The sequence below is a fragment of the Pholis gunnellus genome (assembly GCF_910591455.1).
Source record: "Pholis gunnellus genome assembly, chromosome: 1".
In the NCBI taxonomy this organism is placed as follows: domain Eukaryota; kingdom Metazoa; phylum Chordata; class Actinopteri; order Perciformes; family Pholidae; genus Pholis; species Pholis gunnellus.
The window spans coordinates 23,359,272-23,382,071 of NC_136528.1; the positions used below are offsets into that span (position 1 = coordinate 23,359,272).

The following is a 22,800-nucleotide window of genomic DNA, read 5'->3' on the forward strand; positions in this document are numbered from 1 at the left end:
AACTTTTCCATTTAGATTCTTCCTAGATTCCAGAGCAAAGAGCCGGGCCCAGGGAGAGGAGGCTGAGCTGACGCCGACTCGGCTCTGTGGTCTACAGCTGCTGGAAACAATCACAAACCCAAGAGTATCTGCTACCAACACATGTGAATACTTGTGTGTTTGAGATCCGATAGTGACTTGCTTAACTTGACCAGAGGCTTTACAGCAGTTAATAGCTGAGAAGACGCAGCAAAAGTCTGGAGTTGTTTATCATGAATTCTTGTTGGGTTACAATTACATATATCAATATATCAATCCACGTTTTTAATCAACTAATCAATAGATTGACCATAAGTAACTGGAGCTCAAAGAGATTTCTTCAAATTGCTTATTTTGTCTCGTCAGCAATCCAAAAATCCAGAGGATTCACTTTACGATTGCATTGAAAAGAAAAAAACAACAAATACTCATTAAGTAGGTTTCAGCAGCAATTGTTCATTATTTTTAACTCAATAATTGTGTGGTTGAGGAGGGAGAAGTGAGTGAGAGTCAGCAGTTTCAGTGAATGACAGAACGGAGTATCACAGCAGCAGAGAACAAATGCATATAAAGCAGTCTGACAACACACAGCACGGCCAAAGCAAAGCTGGAATACAGGCCATACAACTCATTTAAAATGAGTCACTAATTTAATGTAAATCTTTATCCAAATCAATTACCAACCATTTTGTATTCATCTATTTGTCATGCAAAGTAAATGCATCCCCCTTATAAACACTAGTCCATCCTGGAGTGTTTTAAGGTAAAGACTGTGCTACAGTTGACACCATCTTTGGAAATAAATAAGAATAAATTACAGGATCAAGCCCTCAGTGAGAAGTGAATGTACACCAGCCATGGATTCCCTCTGTTGGGAATTCCTGCTACATTTGTCAAATTGCTCAGTCCAAAATGTATTTTGATATAAAAAAGGTCAAGCTGTCTAGTATGCTTCCTGTACGGAGGGTTTAAGGTCTCATAGCGAAGATGCAGGAGCAGGTCAGATGTGATGTTCAGTACACGCACTCATTTATTTCACTAAATCGATCTGTCCCCTGCATGTCTCTCTCTGTCCTCAGGGCAGCTTTTCCATTATGTGCCGACTCTTTGAACTCCTCCCCCTGCCCTGCCCCAGTCATAAGACCATGATGTCATGGTACAGTAGAGACAAACAGTGTCAGCTACAGTTAGCTGATCGCTCTCCCTTCCTCTCTCCGTCTGTGTGTCCGCTCAGCGACACACAGGAAACACACAATTCATGCAAACGCATGATGTACACATCAGAGCGTGTGCAGAAGCTACAAGCGGGGAAAAACAAGATGCAATTGAGTGATTTCTTTAAGAGAAGAAAAAAGAAAAAAGAAAACAGCAAATGTAGTGCTAAATTGCATTGGTAGAAAATGGTATAAATCAACAAAGTCCATCTCCAGAGTTGGACTGGGTTATTTTTTTTTTCTTTAGTTAAATTCAAAGAAAGCTTTGACTCGAGACTTTCCTCACATCTGCCTTCACAAGACACCCTGTTTGATGCTCTCCTAGCAATGCCTGCTCTTTTCGCCTCACTCCGTTTTCCACCCACCCCTGTGCGCTTCACCCCCTGCCCCCTCCATGCCAGAGTCTGATGCAATCCTTTGCAGCGGGTTGTAAATCCATGCCAGCATAAGCTGCACCTCTCTTCTCTTCGCCTCTAGTCGCTGCTCCTGGTGTAGCTGAACAGTTGGCACACACCCATGACATCATCAAGCTGCGTCCGCCACTTAAATCCACAGCAAAAAACATGGCTGTACCTGTGTCAAACTCGGGGGACGCTACCTTCATAGCCTGCGTTTCAAGACTGAATATTTCTTAACAGGCCAACAAGGCTGTCGAATCCCAAAGGTGCCTCTGAATCTGCCTGAGGAATTCAGAACTCAGCCTCATGTTGCCTGAATCTCAAAGACACAAACACTGCATTCTTTGCAGCAGTCACCAAATGTTCTTATTTATCTTAGCCTACGTTCCCACCGTCTGTGAGGCCTTACAAGGTTTTGACATTGTTGATCAGATGTAGTGGTTCAGTGTCAAGTTTCAAGGACAAACAGCAGTTGGGATTACATGTTGTGTACACAAACATTTGGTTATTGTGCATAGTGTGTTTGTCTGTAGGCTTTTTTTCAGTCTTACCTTCTTCCCACCCTGCTTTTCCACCATGTCGGTGTTGAGTGGGAAGTGGTCCAGCTGGGGGGTTTTAGATCCCCCACCTTTGGGCATCGTTCAGCTCTCCCCACGCCAAGCTTCATTCACGCTGCCATTGCATCGTCATCAACCGTCTGGAACAAAGGGAAAGAAGAAAAGGTTAGCAACTGGCCACTACGTTTCTTTGAAAACACATTTACACAGTGCCAGACGATGCAGCCATTAGCGGCACATCAAGCACTTGATTTTCAACCATTACACCCGGATCTGAAAGAGATGATGAGAGGGAGGACAGCAGGCTGAGGTGCAGCTGTGGGAGGCAAAAAGCTTATCTGTTGGTGAGCAAGGTCTGCCCAAATACCTTAAAAACTATGCTTGGTAGTATCTGATTATTTTAAAAAGCAAGAGAAACTGCAATCCCTTTAAAAGCAGCAGAGGGACACTATTCAGTCGTATACTGGAGTCTAGATACACCAGGATGGACCATGTGAGATATTGCATAACTCCAATGTTGTGGGATACTGACAAGAGCTAGGAACAGCTGAGGAATTTCTTCAGGAACGTGACTGGCACGTCTCGACAAAAACCCAAGCAGCTACTTACGGCCATAGGTAGCCACCGCTTGTAATTGTGGGCGTTATCCTGTTCTCAATCATGGCGTCCCTACCACAGTAAGAGGGATCATCGCCTTCTTGCAACCAGAAACCTAGCTGCTATGAGTGATTGTTTTTTATCATGAACTTAGTGAATAGAGAGTTCGGTACACTCGTCTGTGCAAGTACACAAAAACAATCATCCCCTGCCTTTGTGAAGAGAGGCCTTCTGCCGCACAGGGCCATGAATTAATCATACATTTCATCCCTCAGCTCTCTCCTCCATAATGCACTGTGTTTTCTGAGTGCATCCGAGTATGATCATGCTTGTGACTGAGTGAGTGACCAGATGAGACCATGGCTGCAGTGTTTTTTTCCTCTACTTTGACACACTGGCAATCCTATCTTCCCTGGCGCCACTTCCATCTCCACTCCCCTCCCCCACCCTCCTTCCCTTCCCTCTGCAGTTATCCTATTCAAAAGACTGCTATTTATATCCCCCCCAGTCAAGTCAAGACAGCCAGCCAGCCAGCCAGCCAACCAGAGAGGCACGGAGCTACAGAGGATGTAGCGCTCCCTCTTTTACTGGTGTATGGAAAGAGACATGAGCAAACACAGCAAACCACAGCCCCCTTCCTCTCTCCTCTAGCTCATTGTTACTGCTAGGCTCCTGCTTCAACCTCCCCTAAACTCCCACCTCACACCAAACAAAGCGACAGGAAGGTTGACTACTCTCAGAAACAACCCCCCCCCCCCCCCCCCCCACACACCAAACTGGGTCAGCTGGACTTCTAGAACAACAATCTTTGCACTATTTTGGGACTACGATGATGGGCAGTTATAGCTCCAGAACATTCAGCTGACATGCGAAACACAAGAAAATGATGTTTGCAAGCAAGTGGTCACACAAGACGCACAAAAAGGAGAGGACACCCTGTTCAAAAACCAAAGGCCCCATTTCCTTTTGTAATTTCATCCCAATCAAAATATACAGAACATCTGTACATCGTGAGTGTGTCTCGTTCAATCAAGTGTTGATTAACTCCATCTGTGTATTTGTATGTGAGCGAATGTACAAAAATAGCACGCAGTATATGAAAACTATAAGTTTCTCATCATATTGTCTGACATTATTCTACCAAATATACTTTGTACTTATATACTTACAAGGACATGTGTAATGAAATAAAGGTTGGGCGATCGTTTCCATATCGTCCAATCATAGCTACTCAAGATCGCCGATAGGCGATCCCATCACCAGGGGGCGGTGTGGCTCATCGTCTGACGGCTTTCGCCAAGCAATACAGTTAAAAGTTACGCGACTAAGCATTTAAAAGAGTGTGAGCATTATATCTAAAGTCTGTGTGTCTGTGCGACAATATCACGTTTTATGCGTTTAACACCAGGCCATCATGTTATCTTCAATATCACAATCCAATCAGAACCATGAATAGGGCCATTCCAAATAGTTCAAAGCATCGCAGTTCCATTCATAACGTGGACATTTGACAAAAAGACATTCGATAGGTCTACGGCCCCATTTATAACGTTAACTTCCCTTATGGAGCAATAAGCAAAGTTATGGTGAGCAGGCACATGGAGAACAGAGATGCAGATAGATTATTGTCTGCTGACCATAGCCAAAACTCCTAATAACACTCATGCCTCTACACCAGAAACAACCCCAGAAGATTTGAATGTTTAACACATGACGTCTCGCAGTTAGACTTGGCCATGGAGACGATGACTGCATAAAGAAGTGAGGAGAGGTGAGCCAGAGAAGCCATCTCTTCCAAATGAAGGATGGGACCTGCCAGTACTGTTATCCATCCGGTCTCCCACCCACCCACCCACCCACCCACCCCCACCCCCACCCCCACCCCCCCCCACACACACACACACACACACACACACACACACACACACACACACACTTTCTCTCTTCATCCTCCGGTAGCATCCTCTCTATACACCGAGCCACTCCCTCTGCGGTCAGATAGAGGCCAACACTTCAGCATATTGCAGCATACTCTATGCACACTCACAGATGCACAGACACACACCACAAGCACACTTACATCAGGATGTTACAGTAGCAGCTCACTTGATTTCGGAAATGTAACGAGAAGGTCCGACTTCAACACTGACAACGTGTAGCGATTTAAAACCTACATGCTATAATTAGTCAAACTCGTCTCGTAAAATGAGCACTGGCCATCGACAACAAACGTGAATTCTTCAGTTAAAACAATTGATGGTACAAGCAGCTATTCAGCTATTAGCTGAGTTGACTAGCAGTGGCCTCCAGAGTGATTCAATGATGCCATTTCAGGCTTTGTACAATAAGAAGTGTATGTAAACAAGTGTAAATGCAGCCATATTTAATAATAGTGCATGTGGTTGTAGATTTACTCCTTTTAAAACATTAATATTATATTCAAAAATACTGTTACAGTTTGATGTAACATCCTGGGATGAACACATACTATTTATTTTACCAGTTAGTCTACGAAAGTTCAAAGCATTACACACCGCTACGTTCAGGAATACAAATGCTAATTTAGCTCCAGACGTCAAACCTGAAGGGCTCATGGACCAATTTTTACCATGCAGGTTTTTAGCACGGCAAGCAATTCTGCTAGAACATGAACTGTTGATTATATTATTATTATTATATATGGGTAAACGACATATACACAGCCCTGTGAAAGAGGTGAAGGTGCACGTCAGAGTACTCCAACTCTGTGCCACTCCTAACTCATGACTCTCCACGCAGAAACGCACCTCACATTTTCCACACTGACAGCTGAACAACACAGCAGCTGCTTACAGGGATGGGCATGTTGCTCTCTGTCCGTCTGTCTGTGCTCATGTTTGTGTGTGTTGTTCAGTGTGCGGTGTGTGTGTGCACTAACCCCCAACGCCTATTGCACAAATACAAATCACCAGCACACTCCCTGGCTGTCAGTCAACTGGTCTCGGTGTTGGTTATCAGATTTTTAAAAATAATTGTTTGAGAAGGTTTACAATGACGGTGACTAAGAAACAAAGAAACATCTTTTGACGGATAATGCAGGTGCACTTTTATCTCAACTAAAATGAACACTAATCTGCATTGCCACAAAGACACTTAAAATGGAAAACATCTAAACTTCCACTGAAACACAGCTCCAAGTGTGCTAGTGACCATCCAACACATCTGAAGATGATAGCTAATGCTAACAGCTAAAAACTCAGACATGGCTTAATGTGCTTTATGGGTCATACAAAAGCAAATGCTGTTGGTTGCCATTTTTTTCACATTCTGCACATATTAGTGTTCTGTTTTTACTCTTTGTTTAAACTCTTTCAAGTCTCTTATAGCAAAAGCTACAAACAGTAGCTGTCCTGTGGAAGCCACAGATACCGACACATCTTGTTGTTGTTTTGAATCAGCATCCCCCATAGTCGTACACTATTATAGGTTTTAGGGAAGATAATAAAAAAAAAAGAAAATCACAACCTTGCTTCGGCAGAGACGTCACATTTCTTTACCCCTCTTTGAAAATACTTATTTTTTGTCTGCTTCCAATTTCTTCCCTCAGTTATCCCTGACTAATTACACAACAAATGTAAAGGTGCAAAAATGACTTTACCCCAACCTCTCTCACTCCAAACAGATTTATCACCATCACACCAACAACCGAGGTATCCACATCTCGCCATAAGCCCTTTGTTGATCAAAAATGTATCATTCATAAATCATGATCAACTCTTTTGACCTCGTACTGAAGGGTGTCATTTTGTATCGATTGTGACTGCGATGTGTAAACATACACACAGACACACATATGTACACATATACACACACACACACGCATATATAAAATAAATGTGTCTGGTTATTTTAACACTGAAGTGGTACCATCTCATCCAGGTCGTGCATGTGTTTACCCTGCAGCGCCCTAGCTGCTAGCTAGCCTCTTTGGTGTGCAAATAAAGCCGGCCGGGCTCGACTGCGGTATCCTGGCAACCGGAGCCCAGCCTGGCGGCTCAGTCCCTGACCCGGGTCCATTCACTTCATTATGAACCCGCGTAGAGAAAGAAGAGCCCGACACGTGAACACACACACACACCCACACAAACATATGCTAACACACACGAGCGCTGAGAGGAAAGATGCATTATGCTAGAACAGAACTGTGTGCTTAAAAAAAAGAAGTGTGGAGCGTTGTATCAAAGAACAGTGAGTATCTGTACTTCTTGAGGGTGGAGATCAATTTTGTAATTATAAAAGCCTACATACTCAATACACGATTGTTCCTAGTTTGTATTTTCAGCGAACAAGAGGGTTAAACAAAACGGTATAACATGTCGAGCTATCATTTCTTTTCCTCCTTAATAAAAGTGAGCACGGTTAAATGTCGATATGAGCAGCAGCTGACACACAAGGGCATCTGGAAATGACAGACATGTATGTGAAATGTGAGTGAGAGGGAGTGGTTCTATTATTCAAAAGGCTCTCGGAGCAGAGAGAGAGATGTGGGGAGGAATCCAATCACTTGGTCTGATTTTCTATTCTGAGCACGTTCACTCTCCCTTACACCTCTCTGTTCCATCCAATAACAGCTCAGTGCTTCCTGCCCGCCTGCCAGTCTGGTAAATCATGCCGTCTTTGCCAGTGACCTCGCAAAGATAGTGGCAGACCTCTATATATATATATATATATATATATATATATATATACGCAGCTAGGCTGCAGGAAAGGCCAGAGACAATCTAGTGCTTTTTGGCTCTCTCCTCTCAATCCCTCAGCTTCATCAGTGCTCTGACTCATTCTCATTTCTTCCCCCTCTCAGAGTACTTCTCTCTCATCTGCCTTTCGCTCTATTCTCAACATCTCTCTCTCTCTCTCTCTCTCTCTCTCTCACACACTGCCACAGCACACATGGAAATGCCTGTTGCCTAGCAACTCAGGGATGAGACAGATGCAGGCCTATCAGAGAAGCCGGTGAAAGAGCTGTGAAGAGAGAGAGCGAGAGGGAACCTATTGATAGACGAGCGCTTCTGCATATATCAACCTTAAGCAATGAGGATTCAATCACTTTCTGACCTTTGGATCACTGTCGGACCAAACAAAGCTGTTCCACTCATTCACGGACTACACATGCTGATAAATGTCATGTCTAACACGGCTACCACATAGGTCTATAGTCACGTTAAACAAGTGAACACCCCAACACAGTCAGGACAACCACACAAGAGGTTGCACAGTAAAACTGTACTATTGCTGAAAACATTAAATTGGTGTGTAGCAATCACACTATCAAGCAATTGGGGCTGTAGTCAACCAAAGAAAAAATGTGTGCCGACTATTCTATCTACTCTTCAACTGGGGGGGGGGGTCACCATTCTCCAAATCCACTCTTCAGATTAACTTTTTTAACGAGAGCCAATTCGTACCACCCAACTCGTAAAAATATGCATTAATCAACCAATCTAGGCACGCAAACTGCCAACTTTATGCATTATAGTAGCACAGCTGTCAGGACCGAGAGAAAAGGACAGCTCCTGTTCCCCTTGAGCTCCTCTCAAGGGGAACAGCTACAGAGGTACACCATGTCTGCTGAAGTGGGAAGATCTAAGCTAAATAATTGTTAAAATTATGTTCTTCATTGTTGAATAATAGCTTGACGAGTAACCTTTCCTTAAAGACATGAGCTCCGTCTCTCTCACCCTGAAAATACTGGATTAAGAAGCGCTTTTTTACGTAGTTCAGTAACACCAGCAATTGTCCAACCAATGAGAAATGATGTCCGACAAGAGCACATCGACCACCCTTTGGACCAACTGACCAGATGCTGTCAGCCCTGCAAGCAATATGATCCAACACGTTTGCAGAACTACCACCACTACGTCCAACACAACAACAGCTCAGCAGCACTTAATAAATCAACTGAAGCCACATTATCTGCTCCAATTCTCTGGTTTGCTTATTTTCACATTGCCCAACCCCCCCCCCCCCCCAGCCTGCCACTTCCAACCTGGCCCTTAAGCTACACCCACACTGAGCTGCTCACTGAATTTAGATCTCAAGACAGAAACACTTCTGTACAGACAAACTTTTGGACAGCAACCGAGAGTGTTAAATATTTTTGCAGCAATTCGTGGCATGTCTTTACCTTCAATAAACACAGAACCAGGTTCATGCCCCGAAGATTACCACAAACTCTAGCAGCAGTTAGCGGCTGACCGACAGAATTGACAGCAAATTGGAGAGACAACAAGATCCGGGAGCTCCATAGCCTCCGGGCAGAGGACGAGAGCAGACAGTTTTACGTCGCACAAGTCGATGACGCTGCTGTGTTTAACGTCACGCCTCTTCTGTTCTTGTGATGCTATCTGAAATAACGCACTCGGTGGATCTTGCTTGTGGACATGTGAAAGAGCCATAGTGACCAGTGGACGCACTTCATATTAACAGAAATAGACAACCTTTGCATTCCAGGTTAATAAAAAACAATAAATAATGATAATGCAGGGGCACCAGGGGAAGATTTGTGACAGGTTCATCCCACATTAAACAAATAAGCTGTGTAGCATGTCTGACAGGACATGAAACACAACTCAGTGGTTAATGGAAAGATAAGACCGAGGAGGGGGAGTGCCTGAATAATGAACACATCTCTGGCAAAGAGTGACACGTTTTGACCCGTCTTACACAAAAAACGAACTAACGGGTGAATAAATCACCTTCCAGGACAGCAGAAAACTATTCTTCAACAATGAATGTTTGAAACGCTTCTGTATCCGACACATAACCATGACAAAGTGTGAGATTGCAGAAATAGAAAGTTATTCTGGGAACATAAAACTGTGTTGAGATTCTACTCATGCCTTGAATAAAAGTCGATTCATCCTCATATTCCTGAAGATGAAACGTTGACTTACGTCCTGTTCACATGCACTCGCATACATGAATACACCCGCCTCTGTTCAAAAATACACTATCAACACCTTTGGCAAATGGACTTAATATATAGCTCCTTTCTACTCATTCACACACTGATGCCAGAGGCCACTACACAAGGTGCCACCTGCTCATCAGGATCTAAACTATTGGTTTTCACACACACGAGCAATGTTTTGGTAAAGCATATTGCGGACTGGAGGAGCCGGGGATCGAACCAAATATCTTCCAAATAGTGGAGCTCTATCTCTTGAGCTGCACAAGGACTGCTAATCAACAGGAATACAGTTATACAGCCAATAGAGTCACGTTGGGGATGCTGGTGTATTTTTGAGTGACGTGCAGTGGTCGGCCTACACAAGTGTCAGCACTGGTTTCATCTCTCTAATCAGACCTAAAATCATTTGACATAGGTGATCTATGCTGATAGTGTTGATCCGTGTAGAAAAGGTTCATTATTCCTGTGACTCAAAGTTGGTGCATTACCGAATAACAGAGGTGAGGAAATCATACAATCTGGACTGTGAGGAACAAACTCCTCCATGTGAAGCTTGCATAAAAACAACAACAACAACATCCAACAAAACAGTAAATATATAAAGGGCATCCTGCATCAGAATTGAATCTTTCTTGAGATGGTCTCAGTAGTTATGCCACACATGAACAAAGAGAAAAAGCTGGAGTACGAGGGAGATGACGTGCATCAGGGGTCCCGGGTCAAATTTGAAGGCGGGACATGATGGTTATGTGCTTTAGCTCACTGAGCAATGAGGCCGCCCCATCTGCCCATTATTGTAAAGTGTGCAACGTGTTACGATCTACATCATTATGCTCCTGCAAAAAGAACTCGAAGAGAGAGAAGAAGATAAATGATTGAATGTGCGTGTGCCTGCTTGAGAGAACATGAATGAGTGAGTGTTGTATGCACGCATGTGTGCAAGCGAGTGCCTATGGTAGTAGAATGTGAGGCCCGGCGACAGGCTCTACATTAATTAAGGATTACGTGAGGAGGTAAAAATAAATGCAGAGCAGAGGGAGAGAGAGCCTGGATGGATAATGAACGAAGCGAGAGAGCGAGGAGAGGCGAGGAGGGTGGATTTGACCTTTCCACAGATGAGCATCATAATGTCTCACAAACACACAGCGATGTGAGCCTGCCAGCATCTGAAGAGCGGCCCGTGTTTGAAGCAGACTACATGCCGTGATGGAATTCTGATTAAAGTTTTTGGCGAAAAAAACAACCTGCATCGGTTTCACACAAAGGGCCAGATACCGGCAGACATCTGTCATTCGTCCGCTAGTTGATCTCATTAGACGTTGTGTATCTGCTGCTCCAGACCGCGCTTGTTCCTGTACATTATGGTTAAAGATCCGTTTACGGGATAATGCCGTCACCAGGCAGGTGACGGCCATCCTGTTTTGCATGAGGAATTTTGAGGGGTTTTTTGCATTACATTACAGTCATTTAGTAGACGCTTTTATCACATTTCTAAATCGTAGGCACAGCTACGGGAGCAATTTTGGGGTTCAGTGTCTTGCTCAAGGACACATCGACATGCGACTAGCGGAGCCGGGGATCGAACCGCCGATCCTCTGAAGGACGGCCCCTGATCTCCACTTAGCCAGTCACCTGCACACACCTACTTGAACCTGCTTCATTAAAACTAGGTTATCCCACTTTGTCGCTCTTCTTGGTTTACTTTGGACCCTTCTGCTTTCTGCTAGTTTCAGAATTTGACTCATGCTCATGTTATTGACATAAAGCATGGGTTAAGAATCACTATATAACATTATCTTATTAAGAGTACATTCATTTGGCAGTTTTATTTGTCCAAAGCGATATACTTTAATTACATTTACGATAACCGTCTTTCTCACAATAGGCAATCCACAATAGGCACAACGCCGTTTTCCTCATGTTCCTCACTTACTCATCTTAGTAGGCACGATCAATGATCCAAAATAAAACAAAGCCAACGTCCGACCATCAAGCACAAGATTACAATCTGAAGTTACTCCAAATTATGACTGATGGTGATTTACATAGAGACGAGTGCACGAGTCTGCTACTGTACTTAAAATGGCATTGTTTCACAGTAAGCAACAGTTAAATCAACAGCTGAATGCAACGTTATTTAGACAGACGAACATGTTAGCTTGTTCGACTGCAACGATCCAATGTGCTCGCTGAATAGAGAACATCAGCCATTTTCCCGTTTGTCGTTGAGTTAGAACAAGACCAGCAGACATGAACTTGTTCACACTTGTAGAGGAGAATGAAATGACCAAGGAAAAGGAAAAGTCCAGCAGGACGACCGGGAGGTCTCTCTCACGCACAAGGACGAGTGATGAGCGTGTAGTGAACTCAAGTATTACACTAATCTATCTGCAGTTCTGAGTGTACGAAAACGGCTAGCAAATAATGTGGTGGTGTTTATTTTTTTTTGCACATTTCATAAAATGCGATTTTTCAATTTCATATGACAAAAGTGTATTCTAAAAAAAATCTCTAAACGGAGTTCTTGTTTTCTGTGAAAAATATAAAAGTGCACATAATCTATGTATGTATTGCTTTGGATAGATAAGAAACACCTACACATGTTTTGTGCTCAATGTTGATTTATTTGGGGTTTGTATATTTAGACTGGTGCAATATGTTAATGACGTGTAGTAAAGCCTGTGTTTGAAATGAACATTAAAATGGGTCTATTAGTGGAAATAGGAGTCACATGTTTTGGGATACTGGTGAAGGCCCCTCTGAGAAACAACGGCCTATACACGGTAACATTCTGCCGCACTGCTTTCTGTTATTACACCGGGACCAGAAGGTGGGACAGGCAGCTGACTTGGCACATATGGAGACAGAAGAAGGACGACCAACAGCAGACAGACAGCCAGACGAGCAACCCGATCCCTACCATAACAGTGGGACGCAGGCAGAGCCAGAGCAGAATCAACACATACAGCTACAATAACAGCCTTTTCCAAATGGAGCCTCGCTGCCGAGGAATCATTCCTCAGACACACACACACACACACACACACACACACACACACACACACACACACACACACACACACACACACACACACACACACACACACACACACACACACACACACGTGGGTGCAGCGTAGCTGGGGACCAAACAGAATGTTAATGCTGTCCTGGTGCAGAGGGAGGCAGGATCCCAGATGAATTATAAATCACTGGGCAGGGCCGGATGGAGGGATGGAAGGATGAAAGACCTGCTACTGCAGAGCACCACCAGCTGAGGGCTGGGGCGGTGCCTGCTTAAAGAGGGGGCAGGGAAACCATGCCAGACTGAGGTAGTGTGGAGGGAATGTGCATATTCGTTAGAACATGATGATTTTTTAGGGTATGTAAAAACACGTATACATATAGACACATATATACACACACACACGTATGCAGGTATATATGCAACCTCAGTAATGATTCGCCTAACGTGATAAAAAGTGATGCTGAATCTTTCTTGTACACTACAGTGTAGTGAGCATGAGCTCAAAATGAGTCTAAACTCCGATGCAGCGTTTCCACCACGTGTATTCAGAGGTGGCAGTAATCCTTGGGTGTAATATTGACCCAGATTTCAACCTCCCATTGCCAGCAACAACACACAGTAACAGATAATAGAAAGGTCGGCCGTTGGGGGAGGAAGTCGATTCACATAAGAATTGAGATTCGTAGCCTCAATGATTCTGAAGTTAATTGATCTAAGAACTTCATCACTTGCTTTGTCGGACTAAAGTGAAGTATTTTGTGACTACTTAGTCCAGAGACTAGCTAAAGTAAGTGGAGTGGAGCTCCAAAATCTTGTTGGGTGATTATGTAATAACTCGATCCATTGTCTATTTCAGTTCAAATAAGCTGCGCCTGTACAGCCTGTGGATAAAGGCAGGCCTCCCGCAGTGCAAACGTTGCAGCAGAGATAGTAAGACCTTTCTCTGCCACTGATATAATGATACTATAATAGCATCATAATGCAAATATACCTCAGAAAGAGCAATGGACTTAATCCTTAACGATGCGTCCCATGCATATCGGACTACACCGTCATGAAACAGTCTTCAGTCTTTTGGCTAGCCTGACCAAACAAACCCTAACAACAAATGACGAAACACTCACTCATAATGGAACAATCCATGTACTCATCAGATTGGACAGAAAGGCTCCAATTAGTGGATTGAGCCGGTGCTGTTCAGGAAACTGTCACAGAGACGAGAACCCTCTCAAAAGTCCAACAATACATTGTAACCCAAAATATTTAAGCCAAAATGTATTCCAAAAACATTCTCTGTCCAGTAAAAGAGCAACATTGCTTGGAAGGACACATGCATGCTGTGATTACACGTCACAGGGTCCTCCGGTCAAATCCTAAAAACACCCTCGCCTGTAAATTTGGTCATACAACTCGACCTGGACTATAATGAGTCTACGGCTCCTATAGGCGACTTGGCCTAAAGCTTAAGCCAAGCCGCACAACACTAACAGTTTGCATGCAGTTTGGAGTTGGTATAAGCGTGCGTGCTCGTGCGTTCTGGCTCTCCATCTTCGTCCGAAATGGAAACTGCAATAATTGAAGGAGGCACTACCCTGAGGGAATTGTTCTTCCGTTGTTCACAAGGCATCACTTCTGAGCTTGTACACAGATGTGCGCGCGCGCGCACACACACACGCGCACACACACACACACACACACACACACACACACACACACACACACACACACACACACACACACACACACACACACACACACACACACACACACACACACACACACACACACACACACACACACACACACACGTATGCAATTTAGCCAATTAAAGCTTTAACCCATAACCCAGTGCAGCCCTACCGCAGAGGTAACACAAACTGTTTTCATGTTAGAAGAGAAAGAATAATAATAAAAAAGTTTGATAGTGATAAGAATGCAGGAAAAGGGTGAATCATATATTAATAGAAAACAGCAATGTTTTTCAGTGCTTTGGCCGTTTCCCCTTTCAATCCACTCGACCAATACCCGATAAAGACCTCCGATAGGAACATAAGCACCAATTCAGTCCTTTAATGATGATGTCATACAGCAGCCGTTTGCTTGGTAGCAAGCTCTGCTGTGTCCTTTAACAAAGCACATGATATTCCACTTAAATCACATGCACACAATATCATTTCTGGAACATGCATAGATTCCAACACTATCTTGGAAATCAGACATTTATGAAGAGAACAATGGCCAGATTTCCATTAAGGAGTGCTGATACATTCAATATACCAACACGGATTAGTGATGTTCATGATTGATCAATTATCTATTTTCCCAACAATGCAAGTAGGGGGGGGGGGGGGTGCCTCCTCTATATGATATCTTTATTTTAGTACTCTTGTGTGAATATATTGTGCCGTGCACTTGAGGCACCGCATGGTCGTTGAGTGTTGCACAGCAAAGAAATCCCAGCCGAGTTGCATTCTGCTGGCTCTTCAAGCTAGCTAGCCGTCCTGAGGCTCATGCCAACGCTGTACTACGAGCTCCACTTTCTCCCAGCGACTCCCAGAGCGGCCCAGAAAGCAACCGCAACAGGCGGCGTAGCTATCCTGCTACGGCTAGGATACAGACGTCAAGTCTTTGGGGACAAGCAACGCTTCACACAAGCTTCAGACACAGTGAAAAAAAAAGAAAAAAAAGAAAAGAAGACGTTAAAGAGCATCCTATCTTCTGGTGGAACGGAAATGTCATAGATTTCCCTCGCTGGCACTGCAGTTACCACAGTATCTGTGTATCCCAGGGACGTTGGTTCCTCCTGAGCAGCTGGTTCTACTGACTGTAGTGAAAAGAAATCCAGGAAGACTGACGTGTGTTTTCAAGAGATGAGTTGAGCCCATTTTATGTTCCCCTCTTGATAACAGGCACTTGCTCCTGGCAGCCCACAGCTCTTTTCATTGATACAACAACACTGTGTTCTTGGCTTCAAGCACTACGTCCGCAACATGTATCTTGTATTATGTGAATGATTGACGATTACAGAATATTGATCATGAACATGGACTGCTATGACTTCAGTAAACTGCTAAAAATCTGCATTCCCAATAAGAATAAAAACATGGTTAATGAGAATGTCAGTGAACACAATGTCTGAAGTATTAGAAACAGTGGTGGGCAAAGCAGCTTAGCCATACAAACAAATAAATTATTTTAGCACAAATAACACAGGCATGGTCCGTGAGAAATAAAGGGAGGAACACAAATCAAATATGATGGAGGGGTAAATAAAGCTTAAAAGCAACACACAGACGAAGGTTTAAGAAGAGAGCCGCGGTTCAAATTAAGGAGAGAGGAGATGCAAAAATAGTATTGAAGAAGTTTTTGTTTCCCATTCAAGTGTCCAGAGGGACTCTCATTCAGAGCAAACCAGTCAGAGACCTTCGGGTGCTCTGGAATAGATGCCAAACGAACTCCTGATCTTCCTCACTTCTCCCTCAGCCGTACCCCACCCCCACACTCCAAGGATGGAATTTCCTGTTGATGGCCCAGTGCAGACGCCCACTCTCTTACGGAAAACTGTCTTTGAAGATGAGCATGAGAGACCGAAGAAGGAGAAAACCGCCTAATAGAAATGCATGTCATGGTGGTGCCTTCTGGCAAAAAACAAACAAAAGTTTATACTGCTGGCACACTTTTCTATTTACCCAGAGACCGCCACTAACATTACACACAAACAGCAGAAGGAAATACACAAATGTGACTGAAGGGAATCGAAGTGGTCTCTAAAAAAGGAGTTGATGGCCAAGACAGAATGTTGGCCGGGTAGGCAGAGTTTGGCTGAACTGCACTGGACAGGATTACACAGACCTCGGTCTGGGTCCTGGACTGTTTCATGGACAGAGGTTTCTGGTCTTACTGGGAGAAGAGTGGCTGTGGCAAGGCAGCTGGGAGGACAAGGGGCGCATTGAGGCGAGGGCAAAGGGACAGATGATACAGGCGTGTGAATGTACAGCCCCAAAAACCCAGCCTCCTCAGGTTACCTCCACAAAGCTTCCATTTTACCCCCCCCTCCTCCTCATCTTGTACACAGATGCACATCCCGCCTTGGCTTCTCACCGTGCTGCGCATGCTTTAAATGTGGTCTCAGCATGTCCTTTTCATGTTCTGGCATCATTTTTGCAAGCAACGGTTGACCACCGCTAAGATTACTGGATACGCTCCTAACTGTCGGCCCTGTGCGTGTGTGATGCAACAGAGCAGTGTTTTCAGGAAGCCCTGGAGGGGGGGGGGGGGGGGGTTGCAGGGCTTTGTATTTTTCCTTCACCCCTCCTTCTGTTTTTGTTCGGTTGAGTGACTCATCAAAAAAAAAAAAAGCCCCTGTGCACTCCCCCCCCTTCCCCTCCCCTTTCGAGGTCTGGCCAATATGAAAGCAGCCCTGGAGAGGAGAGGACAAAAGGACACACACATGACACGCTAAGGCCATTTTGGATCTGGGTCAGGATGTTTCGCTGGTCCTAAAGTCCTGGCATTACACTCGTAGACGCCTCCGACAGACCCTCTGAACTCACACACTCACAGGAAGACGATCTTGATACAGGAAACTATTCTCAACAGCCACCTTCAAATTAAAAATGTCTCAAGAAATGGTTTTGAATTTGCAGGAAGAATTCCCCCTTTGACGATTGTGAAGAGGCCCTGGTTTTCTATGGGGGGTGGGGGGGTGTCTTCAGCTGAGAAGCAGAAGGCAGTATTCATATGCAGATACTCTGCCATGTGTGGAAGGAGCACAGAAGAAAGGGCTTCCCTCCACACTAGAAACAAACCGTGAGCTAACCAATCACCAGGTAGCAGGCTGGAGGACGAGTAGAAGCAAGCACCACCAACAGATGTGCCGTGTGCACTGGCCTGGATTTGACACGAGTGGATTGTTAACATGGTCACGCAATGGGTCTGGGCTTTAAAAAACAGGGAGTATATGTATTATTAATCTAAAATGGTATGCCTCGGTGTATAATGAAGAATCTAAATACAATTATTTTATTTTTTTTAACATTTAGCAGAAAAGGAAAGTCAAGACAGTTGGAAATGTCCAACTGTCCCTCTGATAGCAAACTTAACTCTCAACAAAACTCTGGAAATAGGCCGAAGCATTTCATTCCTGACGCAATAATAAATCTGCTTGCCGCAGCTGATGGATTCATCATCTAGGTCAGAGGGAATGCAGCGAACGGGGAAGAAGTGACCGAGCACGACTGGTTGTTATAACGCAGATGTAGAGAGTTTGTCCTCCTGCACAGGAAAGCTTTATCTCCAGTACCAGAAAAAAAACCGCAACATAAGAAATTAACATTCAGAGTGTACTCGACTACAAATTAAGCAGAACAGCAATTGCAAACAGAAAATGGTTTTCTGTTGCTGCCCTGCCGGCACACTCAAACACACTCTTACACAACGCTGAACGTGAGAGGGCTCAAGATAGAGCAACCAAGCAGGGATCAGGTTTTTGAAGCATAAAGGAGTGAGTCATGATGACCTACATAGGCTGCGAGGAGAGAGTGAGAGAGAAGGAGAAGGGGGGAGAGATTCCTTCCGCATATCAAAGTGTTTACTTGGCTCTGCGTGCGCCTTCTCTCCGGGAGGGAGGGAAGGGAGAAGGGGAGGGGAGGGGGGTAGATAACATTAGCATGGAAAAGAAAACGAGAGAACAGGAAGGAGGGAGTTAAATAATACAATGGCCGTCACTGTTGCCTCCTTGATCTCTTGCACTTCAGGACATACTTAAAGCAAAGCCAGCAACACCCCAAAAACATCTACCCTTAAAGCAAAACGCACAGACAAACTAGGTTCGACAACATCATTGTTATGGTCTGTAAGCACCAGTAATCAACCAGCATCTAGCCACTGTCCATCTTTTGTAATGTGAACGTGTGAGGAGGCAGTGCAGCGTCTCTGCCATACATCAGCGAAGGAGACCAGCAGCATTCCTGGCTGATCAATAAGCACTGCAGAGAGATCCCGTTGCCTTTGAAGCCGAGCCCTGGATCTGGTTTCCTAATCACCTCCACCACTGCACCCTGTTCCTCCTCCTTTTTGTCCCTCCCACAGATTTTCCAATACAATGGAGCAGTTTTCACACTACATGTGGGCCTGAGCTGGGTTGGCCTGTTTGGGAGAAGAGAGAGGGGGAGTAGTAGCTTCAGAGAGAAGCGAGAAGAGAGAGAGAGCGAAGAGAGTGAAGAGAGAGAGCGAAGAGAGAGAAGAGAGAGAGCGAAGAGAGAGGGGGAGTAGTAGCTTCAGAGAGAAGAGAGAGAGAAGGCAGAGGAGAACAGGGAAAAGTGGTAACACAGAGGAGAAAGCTATCATTTCTGGAAATGGGACAACATAACAGCCGAGCATTCACACTCTGTGCTTCATCGTTTGCAGTTGAATTGGTTTCCAGATCAAAGTGAATGGAATTGTAACAGTGTTCCGTGTCGAGGCCTTTTGACTTCCTTTGAGACTTTACACTGGAATGAAAGCAGTGTGAAGATAAATGATCTTTTGACAAACCTGCACAGTTAACACCTAATGGGCGGACACTAAACCGAGGCCAGAGTACTTGGCATTTGCAGATATATATTTTTTTTTAATGTTACATAATCTTGCCTAAGTATCACACTATACAGTTTGTCTATAACATGTAAAAACAATTCTTTAATGGGAATGTAAGTGAATGTACAGTGCAAATTATTGTATAATATATGTTTGGTTGTAATAGATTGTTTGTGCCAGTACAGTAACTACCTTTTAAGAAACAACATTGCAAGTGATTTATAAAACTGTTTGCAAAAGACAAAGTGAAATACAAGACAAAGGTCACTCCCCAATCCGTGCCGTCTACTTTCTCTCTTGTTTTGTGCTGCATCACCTTTATATGCGGCAATGGGAGCTCAGCCAAAGAGCTGTAAACTGCAACCAAAACAACATCATCTCTCTGAATACCAAACACCCACACACACACACTGTGGTGGACAATGGGTTAACTCGAGTATAGCATGGTGTGTGTGTGTGTACTTGTTTTCAGGTGGTATTTTGGAAATAGCAAAGGGGGGGGGGGGGGTTAGGGGAAAGAGTCGGGACATCTGGGGGAGGGGATGTGAGGAGGAGGGGAGACGCACTAAAAGGGCCGGTGAATTATTGATGAGAGCCCTCAGTACTAATGCACGGACACACATACACACTAAAGGTGCACACGAGCATTTACACAGAGCGTGGATATTGTTACACATTACATCATCTGTGCCACCACCTCAGCCTGGAGTTAGCCCATCTGTCCTCCTGTCTCTCTAACTCAACCCGTCTCCTGTCCTCTGTCACGCCATCCACATCGCATCTTTCACACACTCTGCTACCGAGTCCTGCTGGAAGACAACGATGTCCTGGATCTCCTCATCACACCAAGCCAAAAGCATGTACAAAAAAAAAAAATGTGTCGAGAGCGAAAAGGTACACAATTTAGAGCACGCTATCCACAACATCGGAGTTCATGCAGAGGCTTTAGAGGAGGGGGGGGGGGGGCTGAACCAATCGGACTGCCATCCCTACTCTATGGTGTGTTTATGTGTGAGAACAGAGAGAGTGTGTGAGTGTCATGGGCCCTGCAGGAAGTGTTGTGTCTGAGTCTAGAGAGCAAGAGAAAGCACAAAGCTGAAGCCAGATGAAGAGGTAAGGACATATTAGGGGAACAATAAGAAGTGAGAAAGATAATCGGGACGTAGTGTTTGGTCTGCTCTGTTGTAGTGTATTCAGGGTATAAGGAAGGCCGCGGCTTACTTTCTGATAGCACGATATTGTTGGAATACTAAACTAGATCCCATAAGAGCCTTAGCAATCTGCTCAGTGGTCCAACAGACCTGTCCACCTCAGCCAGTGAGAACGAAGACAAACACATCTATTATTCATGCGTTTTCTCATATACTGCCCTTACCGAGACATGAATGGCTTTTCTAATACAGCATCTCTCCAAGTCAAAACAAGAGTGAGAGGGGAAGGAGAAAAGATAAAAACAAGAGCATGCTGTAGTGATAAAAAGATCAGAAACCAAACAACAGGCATCTCTAAAACACAATGTAAACATAATGTAGATACATTTCTAAATGAAAATGTAGATATTAATAAAAGGAAGTCATAGTTTACCCAAATAATGATCTTATTGGGGCAAAGGCATGTATTATCACTATTATCACGTATATTGATGCGTTTGACTATCAGGATAAGCCACTCAAATTCAAAAGGCCGTTTTTCTCTGTGAGGGTCCAGGAAAGACTTCACTATCTGCATACATTTGCAAAAATGATGTTGGTGCACAGGCTCATATTTTGGGTTTCCGTTTGTGTGTATTGAAGCAGAGCACTGCATGCTGACCTGCATTCATAGCTGCCTTGCTCTGTCTCAACGTTGTTGTTGCCTATAGAGCGCTGGCCTGCCCTTCCCCCAATCCTGTCTCTCTCTTTCTCTCTCTCTCTCTCTCTCTCTCTCCCCTCCCCCCCGACTGCGGCAGGCAGGCAGGGCAGATGGTATCCTAGCAAGCAGAATGACCCTGGTGTTCCTGCCCCTTGTTTTGATCCTGCAGTCCTGATTGTCCAAGCCTAATCCCACACTAGCCAGAGCTGCTGGACCGCTGCCAGCACTCTTATTAAGCACACAAAGGCTTTTCATTACAGCTCGGCTGCTAGCTAGCTCATCAGCCGACACACAACTACCTCTCTGCTGTCCTCCCTCCTTAAGCTTGCCTCTTCTGTTGCTCGCCGACTCAGAAATATTCAGTTTAAACACTGAGACGGTCTCCACCTCTTCTATCCCTCTACTTTCTGCTCGGCCTGCTTCTAAACAGCTCTGCATAGCTCTCTTCCTGTATTTCTAGTTTGTTTTCGACAAGCCTGTGAGAACACCATCCAACTGTAAACATTAGAGATTGTGATGCTGTTATAGTAGTAGCTCACGAACTATGTCAGATAATATATAAACCGTGGGAAAGTGGATTTGGACAGCATGAGGTCTTAAATGTGGTCTGAACATGACGCTGAAACCTGTGTAAATGAGGCAGAATAAATACCACCATGATAAGGACAGAGTGGAGACACTTCTCAGCCAATCACAACATGTTACCGGGACCAACTGGACATGTGATGGAGGCAGAGATGGTTACCATTCTGCTCGAGTGCTTTTATTCTTAGCAGGGATTACTGCAGGATAATATGGCTGGCCGTTGTATGGAATATACACAATTCGGGCTCGATATGGAGAACATTTGAAATGCCACGATATCTTTGAACTAATAGGATTTCAAAATGACAGTGCACCATCTCAATGAGAGTGTCAATAAGAAACGTCCTGTTTCCACAGACCAACTCCCCTTCAATATGACAGCAGACCACCGTTCTGAGGCATTTTAGAGGGCTTTTATTTTGAAATGTTACTTTTCCTAATGAGCAGTGTTCCCTCTAAATTCAGATTAGTTAACGAGCAAGATAAAATATTAAGATTTATATTGTATATTGCGGCATAGCCTAAAAATAGAGATATTATTTATAAGCCACATCGCTCAGCCCTACAGGATAAGTCATCAAATCTGTTGAGCTACACAACACATTTCCCTTCCTAGTATAAAATAACCATCTATATTTCACATCCCTTCCAAATACAGGCCAAAATATATCAAGAATAAACTGGATGTAGTACGTCTTCCTTTTGAAGCAGTTAGAGCTCAGAGCAACTGAGCTGAAGGCCTTCTAAATCCTTCCAATAAATAATCGGATAACTTCCGAGCATACAGAAATAAATGATGGGGTTTTATCCTCATTCATATAAGCAGTTGTTAAATAGCCCAAATTGTACACCGCTTGACACACCCAATCTTAAGAAAAACTGTCAAAATGAAATCAGGAAAATGAGAACCACAGAGAAAGGAACAAAGCACTGAATGTGTTTAGCCATACTCTCTGAAATACTCACTCATTCTTGCTTCCTCTCTCTCCTCTTCCTCAGAGCTAAAATCAAAGATTATGACTGAAAA

The 22,800-nt window shown here is 44.2% G+C and overlaps 1 protein-coding gene across 2 annotated transcripts in view; it reads right to left on the minus strand.

Moving 5' to 3' along the window:
* ankrd11 (ankyrin repeat domain 11) overlaps positions 1-22,800 on the minus strand; it is an 87,593-nt gene that overhangs the window by 21,627 nt on the left and 43,166 nt on the right. For both annotated transcript variants that reach the window (XM_079158466.1, XM_079158465.1), the window contains exon 3: positions 2,182-2,327. In XM_079158466.1, the coding sequence (XP_079014592.1) occupies positions 2,182-2,268 (87 nt within the window). In that variant the 5' untranslated portion in view covers positions 2,269-2,327. The remainder of the gene's footprint in view (positions 1-2,181; positions 2,328-22,800) is intronic.